Source organism: Polypterus senegalus, chromosome 10 (assembly GCF_016835505.1).
Source record: "Polypterus senegalus isolate Bchr_013 chromosome 10, ASM1683550v1, whole genome shotgun sequence".
Taxonomy (NCBI): Eukaryota; Metazoa; Chordata; class Cladistia; order Polypteriformes; family Polypteridae; genus Polypterus; species Polypterus senegalus.
Window position 1 is genome coordinate 144,414,444 of NC_053163.1, and position 8,032 is coordinate 144,422,475.

Below are 8,032 nucleotides of genomic sequence, written 5' to 3' on the forward strand. Positions count from 1 at the left end.
AGGATCACATGGTCGGACATCATGCAGGGAGATTTCTTTCGTGTCCGGTTCCTGGTGCAGGCGGTCTACGATGTCCTGCCAAGTCCAGCAAACCTCCACGTCTGGGGAAAGAGCGAGACACCATCCTGCCCACTTTGTTCAGGAAGAGGCTCTCTAGAACATCTACTAAGCAGCTGTCCTAAGGCATTGGCAGATGGACGCTACCGGTGGCGCCATGACAAGGTGCTCAAGGCAGTTGTTGAAAGCTTGACTGCAGCCATCAAGACAAGCAAATACATCCACGGCCCTAAGAAGTCAGTTACCTTCATTAAAGCAGGAGAGCAATCCCAGGCAAAGGCAGTAACAACAGGCCTCTTCCACACAGCCTCTGACTGGCAGCTGCAGGCTGACTTGGGAAACCAACTAAAGTTCCTGCAGCAAATTATAACTACACAACTCCGGCCAGACATGATCATTACATCTGAGGCCTCAAAACAGCTGATCATGCTGGAACTGACAGTGCCCTGGGAAGAACATATTGAGGAAGCTAGGGAGAGGAAACGTGCCAAGTACCAGGAGCTGGTACAGTTGTGCAGGGGCAGAGGCTGGAGGGGACTCTATGAGCCCATAGAAATAGGTTGCAGAGTCCTCACACGGTTGGGCATAACAGTAGCGCCCACGAAGAGGGCCATTAAATCCGCAAGTGAAGCCGCAGAGAAAACCTCAAGGTGGCTTTGGATGAAGAGGGCCGATCCGTGGATTGCTACTGGGACACAAGTTGGGGAGTGATCAACCCCGGCTGGGTCACCTGAGCGAGGGTGTATGATGTTGCGAGACCCGAAATGCCTGATGACCTCAGGATAAAACACTGATGATGTGTCCCAGTGCATCCAGGTGATGTTTCTTATACAGGATATCATCACTGAGAGTTCATACCGGACAACCTGTGGTGATCGTATATTTTACCCAGAGGGGACTGGGTGGTCTCGTGGTCTGGAATCCCTACAGATTTTATTTTTTTCTCCAGCCGTCTGGAGTTTTTTTGTTTGTTTGTTTTTTCTGTCCCCCCTGGCCATTGGACCTTACTCTTATTCTATGTTAATTAATGTTGACTTATTTTATTTTCTTACTGTGTCTTTTATTTTTCTATTCTTAATTATGTAAAGCACTTTGAGCTACTTTTTGTATGAAAATGTGCTATAGAAATAAATGTTGTTGTTGTTGTTATATTCAATCCACAACTTGTCCTGTTATCAATTTCACTGAGGTCTCAAGTTTGGGCTTCGCTATCTAACACCTCCGCAAACATTAACATTCAAGCAAAGGGCATTTTTATTGCTCATTTGACTACATCGCTCTGCTAAAGACGTTATATAAGAGAAACATCACTGAATAAAAATGGCAATGAAATTAAAATGCATTAATGCTGTCTGACAGGTAGTACAGAAACCGAAGTCTTCGAACTACGTGCAGAATTCAACGCGGGCACAGCGATAATAAAAGACAGAAAAAGCGATCGGGTTTTTTTTTTTTCTTGTCTGTCTTTATTTTAGAGCACCCGATTTTATACACTTGTGAAGTGTCATTTTCAGACTAAAGAGTCGTCGGAGGTGTTGTCGCCTGGTCGCCGTTTCGTCCCTATCCCAGTCCGATTCTCAGTAACACAGAGAGCTCTACTGCGCCTGCGCCGGGATGGTGCGCGCATATAAAAGCCCGGCGCGAAGCTCACGACTGAATAAAAAACTGAGGCTACTGCAGGGGTCTCATGTGAACGGAGTCGCTCTTCCGAAACAAAAATCGCTCAAGTGGAACGAGGTGGCTGACTTTGAAAGTCCTTCTTTTCACTGCTGTTAGGGATTTTAAAGCTCGGTGGATGTGTTTGCAATGAACTGTTGCCAGCGCCCTCCCGAGGGGGACATGACCCCTGAGCAGAACGGGTCGAGGAACCAAAGCCTGCAAGACTGGCTACAGCTGCTGTCTCAGGACGAGTCGGAGATGCACGGCGATGGTTCCAGAGCCACGCGTGTCCTGATCGCGACGGTGTACTGTGTTGTGTGCGCCCTGGGACTGGTGGGCAACCTCCTGGCACTTCATCTATTGCGATCAAGACATGCCCGGCAGCAGTCCACAGTCAACGTGCTCGTCATGGGTTTGACCATCACGGACCTCCAGTTTGTTTTAACCCTGCCCTTCTGGGCGGTGGACACTGTAATGGACTTCAGGTGGCCCTTCGGTAAAGTGATGTGCAAGTTGGTCAGCTCGGTGACAACCATGAACATGTATGCCAGCGTCTTTTTCCTCACAGCTATGAGTGTCACCCGTTACTGTTCGGTGACTTCATCGGTAAAAATGAGCAGACGTCCCCATGGCTGTTCTGCCAAGTGGGTCAGCTTGTTCATCTGGTCTAGCGCTTTGCTAGCCACCTTACCTCACGCCATCTTCTCTACCACCGTCAAGGTGACCGACGAGGAGCTGTGTCTCGTGCGTTTTCCAGACTCCAGCTGGGACCCGCAGCTACTTCTTGGACTTTATCAAACCCAGAAGGTTCTTCTTGGCTTCGTCCTTCCTCTCATCACGATCTCGGTGTGCTACATCCTATTGTTGCGCTTCATCATCAGCAAACGAGTTGGAGACGTCAGCGGCGACCACAGCCACGACAAGCGCCGCTCTAAGGTCACCAAATCCGTCACTATCGTGGTGCTTGCCTTTTTCATCTGTTGGCTCCCAAATCAAGCACTCACCATGTGGGGCGTTTTCATTAAGTTTGATATCGTTCCGTTCAGCAAGGCTTTTTATAACGCCCAGGCGTACGCCTTTCCCTTGACAGTATGCCTCGCTCACACCAACAGCTGCTTGAACCCTGTCCTGTACTGCCTGATCCGCCGGGAATTCAGGGCTGCGCTCCGGGACATACTACTACGTCTGGCACCTTCCTGGAATATTCGTCTGCCCGCCATCACACCCAGCGCATCCGTGGCGCCGGGCGTCATCCAGACGAGCGTGAGGAGAACAGCGGGCTTGTGCTGTCGGTAGGAGGGCGAGCGGAGGAGGCAGGCAGGCAGGCAGGCAGAGTCTGGAGTACTTGAAGGGCTACTCAGGGACTTCTTATTATGGGAGACTGCTTTAGAATATGGGCATGAAACTGGGAACAAGCCTTATACAAATGTGTATCCTCCATTCCTCAGATCGACTTGGACAAAACGGGATTTGGACCAGAAAAGGACGCCGAGGTGTCACAGATTATTACAGCGGGGTTAACCTTGAAATCCAATAGGTTTAGTAATTCCTTTCAACTTGTGGATGCGCGTGGATTATTATTAAAAAGCTCCTTTAAAATGCACTTTGTAATTGATGCTGGGTTGAAATTCCCACATGTGTGTAATGTGCGTTTTCATGCAGTTTAACAGGAGACCAGATGCGCCTGATGAAGGTACCATGGTGTGAGTGTGTGTGTGTGTATATATATATATATATATATATATATATATATATATATATATATATATATATATATATATATATATATATATATATAATGTATATCCCCTGTAAAGGGGATGAATTTAATTGAAGTCTTTCCAGAAATGGCACGCACAAATTCCGGACGGGACACCAGTCCATCTGAGGCAAACGCACAATTTTACCTTGGAATTTATTCACACCTATCCAGCCATTTTTGATGTGCATCGTAATAAATAAATAAAACAACAATTTAAAATGTTTCTGTTCTGTTGGAAACTAAAGCCAGTGAAGATGGCTTTTTGTTTGATCACCCCTAAATACCCGAGTCTTATGTGAAGTGGAACCTGTCGGTTCAGTGGTTAACGCCGCTGCGGGTTCAAGGAGATGTTCGGCTCCGCGGCACTTGGAAGGAAACAATTATTTCCAGTCCGATTTTTTAAAACCGAAATTTCCCTGATCCATGCGGTCATAAAGATATACATGGCTGCGTAAACTGTGGGTACCACATCGGACTCACAAAAATAACCCACATTGTCACTTAATTCAACGACATCTTTAACATTATTATATGACATAATCACCAAAAGTTGTATTCTATACTTTTTCGTATAGTGTCATATATATATAAATATATATATATAAGAGAGAGAGAGAGAGAGATACACATACATACATACATACACACAACCTGTTTATATGGTGTTAATGATTCAGTGTCCTGTCCAGGGATTTTGCATGCCTAACGGCACCTGGTGGATGGATGGATTCGTTTAAAGAATTGCCCCCCCACTCGAACATACATACTGTTGAAAAGGAGACGAAATAAAATTCAAAACACATTTTGTGCACACAGCATCTCCAAATGTAATACGGTATCTTATGACGTCTCACTCTATACACACTCATTATAGAACACACGGATGTTGTTTCACGTGGAGCGGAGTGTTTCCGAGGCAGAAGAGCACAGAAGTGAGGAGTGTGATCCCTTGAACTTTTAAATAGGCGCGACTTTGTTTTAAAAATCAAAATGATGTTAGGGACAGTGGTGAGTCGGGGTGACATTCTGCCTCTCACTGAATGCAGTTTCTGGTCCATTACGTTAATGTAGTCGCACAGGTTCACTCTTGAAAATCCTGGTTGTGTCTTTACTGGGTTGTGTGGTTCCTCGTTGAACCACTGCTCGACAAAGCACCATTTCATTCTGGGAATTATGGTTCTATATGAAGCTGGTACTTTCTGCTTTCAACTCTCCTAATACGTGATGTAGAAACCTGAAATCTTTAGGGTGTGGTGGGCTACCTGGCATGAAACTAAGATAACCTGAGGTTACGTGTTGTTATAAAGAAGAGTCCTTTTTCAAGCCCGCATGTCCCACTGGTATGTCACATATCTGTTCATGGATATTTACTGGGTCTGTTACAGATTAGTAAAGGTTCTTCCTAAGACCTTTGTGTGGATAGATCTTTTCAGAACCAAAAATAATTACCCGATGGCATCGCTCTGAAGAATCACTGTGGCATTTTTAATTAATGTTAATTAGTGTTAATGATTATAAGAATAACAAGTCACTATCAGGATTCCATTCACTGAAGATTGTGAAAACAATCCTTTACCAAAATGAATTATCAGTGAGTACGTTACATAGTTCCTTATAAAGCAAGTAACAGTACAAATTTCTGAGTACAATACAAATGAAAATAGAATGAAGCCATCAGAAATGGGATGCATTATTCTTAGACGGTAGGAGAGGCATTGCAGTGACGCGATAGCAGGGGAAGAGAATGATGTGGAATCTGAAATCAAGCGGGGCGGTGAACTACCACTTTAGAATCCATTGGGATTTACAATAGCATTATATACAATTCTAGAAAGCAAGAGTGACGGATATAAACGCTTATGCCCTTAGGGAAGCAGTGCCGAGGGTCGGAGAATCGACGGAGTCCAGAAGAGCGTCTTTACACAATAAAACCCTCACAGTAGAGTATTAACGGAGCTCTCTTACGTATTTAAATAAATGCTGAGGTGTTGAACATTGAAATTCCTCGCTCCTCTTTCAGTCATCACGCTCTGCTCGTTGTAAATTTCAGTTAGAAACCTCAGAATAAACTCGGAAACTTGACCTTAAATTGATTCTTGTGTGGACGATGTACTCGTTAAATCAAGACGGATACTGGCAATTTGATGGATGTCCTCTTTTGCGTTTTGTTTGATGTTTCCTCCCCAAGGTCTAAAGACATAGCGCTCACTTCATCTTTGGCATAATTATATTTTAATCATTCTTAAAGCGGCCGTGTACCAAATTAGCCATTCTGACTCCGTTGCAAAGTTGCAGGTGCTGGGTGGGCAGCACGAAGGCATATTGTCTCCTTTCGGGTCCTGGATGTCCGACAGTCCTGTTAATCGCTTTGTGTAGAGTCTGTTTGTTTCATTATTGTGGGATTTTTTTTTTTTTTGTACCACCGTTCATAAATTGACCTTTTGCGGGACACTAAACTCCTCGTTCACATATGTTTCCAGCCTTGCGCCGAATACCCACAGGACAGACTCGGGGGTCTGTAACCCAGTATTGGAAAAAGGAGTGTCAGTGAACGTGTGAGTGTGTAATCGAGTGTGAGAGTGTTGAGTGAGTGAGTGTTGAGTGAGTGTACACAGGCCTACATGCAGGTGATTTTTATAGATCACGTGCCTGTGGGGCGGAGACGCACGGACGAAGAGCTCGCCCATAGTCCGTGGAGTTCCTCTATGATTGGGACGCCCATTTTAAAGGTGAAATCAAAAGTCGAGAGGCCTCACATTAACCTCTATATACAAATATGATATACATTTTTTTATTATTATTTTATTAAATCGTAATTGAAGGAAATGTTCTGATTACTTTTTCATGCACAGGAAAACGGTAACGCACCTTGAAACGACTTTATTGTTGAAGTATGAATAAAATATTTTATGGATTACACTTGTGACACTGTTGATCCACATATCTGCTTCCACTCATTTTCCACCACAGAGATTGGTGTCATTTATCCCAATAGTGCCGTTTGCAAAATTGGAATAAACGCAGAAAAAGGAGTCCTCCGTACACACTCGCCCAAACTGACGTCGTACGGATACGCGGTGTTAGCAAATGAGACCACTACATTCTTAAAATCCTGCTTCTTTAATGGCAGTTTATGGTTCTTTACTGGGTTGTATGGTTCCTCATAGAACTATTGCTTGAAAATATTTCATTCCTAGACGAGTTCATTTGCACGTGAAGTTGGTTCTTTGTGCTTTGAAAAGTTTTTTAATATGTAGAATTTAACAAAAAAACTGAAACCTTTAATGTATGGTAGGCTGTTTAATAACAATTTAAGGAAATCTGAACTTAGTCCGCGTTACTGGACGCATGAAGTCAGAGTCCTTTAAAAATCAGGATCCCTTGGTATTTCACAAATCTGTTCATGGCTGTTTACTGTGTGGGGGCCTGTTACGGATTACAATAAATAAAAAAAGGCTCATTCTAGATCCTTCGTGCATGTGAATGGCTCTTTTAGAAACAAAAGTGGTTTTCTTATAGCATCGCTCTGAAGAACCACTGTGGCACGTTGATTTTTGAGAGTGGATTTTAATTATTGACTTTGTCCATGTAGTTACATTAGCTTAGCAGATGTCGCCGAGAGAAGGTGTCCTGTGATGTGCTGAAGAGACCAGTTGGTCGTTCACCGCAGCGGGTCTGACGTAATACAAGCCCGTCATCATCATGAAGAAGAAGAAGAAGAAGAAGAAGAAGAAGAAGAAGCCATCGGCGGAGTCAGATATTAAGACTTTGGGGCGGGCGAACCATAAAAAAAGAAAGGCATTCTTTCAGAGTCAATACTAATACATATTGACATCGTATTCCAAGTTACCGGTCTATCAAAAACTGTTTTAATATAAAATTACAGTATAATATATAATGTATAATATAATATATTATTTAATTAAAACGTTGACATTATCCATCCATCGTCTAACCCGCTAAATCCGAATACAGGGTCACGGGGGTCTGCTGGAGCCAATCCCAGCCAACACAGGGCACAAGGCAGGAACCAATCCTGGGCAGGGTGCCAACCCACCGCAGGACACACACAAACGGGCCAATCTAGAATCACCAATCCACCTAACCTGCATGTCTTTGGATTGTGGGAGGAAACCCACGCAGAGCAGACACGGGGAGAACATGCAAACTCCACGCAGGGAGGACCCGGGTCTCCTAACTGCGAGGCAGCAGCACTACCACTGCACGTTGACATTATGAAAAAGTAATCAAGTTCTGCTAAAGATAGTGAAATGCCAGGTACTTTTTTGGTTCGTCTGTTATTATACTTGGGGGTCAAAATGTTCTTATTTTTAATCAAGTTAAGGGAATGTGTGCATCTCGTAATATTAAGGTGTTCTAAGACCGGGTTATCTGTCCTGAAAGACACACAAGTTAAGTGGTTAAGTGGATTGGCAATACTAAAAACTGACCCCCTCATGTATGTGTGTGTCGACCCTAACATGAGCTGGCGTCCTTTGCTTTGCGCCTGATGCTTGCTTGGAGGTTCCAGCATCCCTGCGGCTCTTCGGCTGG

General features: G+C 44.2%; 1 protein-coding gene across 1 annotated transcript; it reads left to right on the plus strand.

The window, feature by feature from the left end:
* The first annotated feature begins 1,283 nt into the window (after nucleotides 1–1,283).
* Nucleotides 1,284–3,431, plus strand: LOC120536288 (relaxin-3 receptor 1-like). Its single transcript, XM_039764615.1, has one exon. It carries the CDS (start codon nucleotides 1,864–1,866, stop codon nucleotides 3,010–3,012), a length of 1,149 nt encoding a protein of 382 aa, XP_039620549.1. The 5' UTR covers nucleotides 1,284–1,863; the 3' UTR covers nucleotides 3,013–3,431.
* The last annotated feature ends 4,601 nt before the right edge of the window (nucleotides 3,432–8,032 follow it).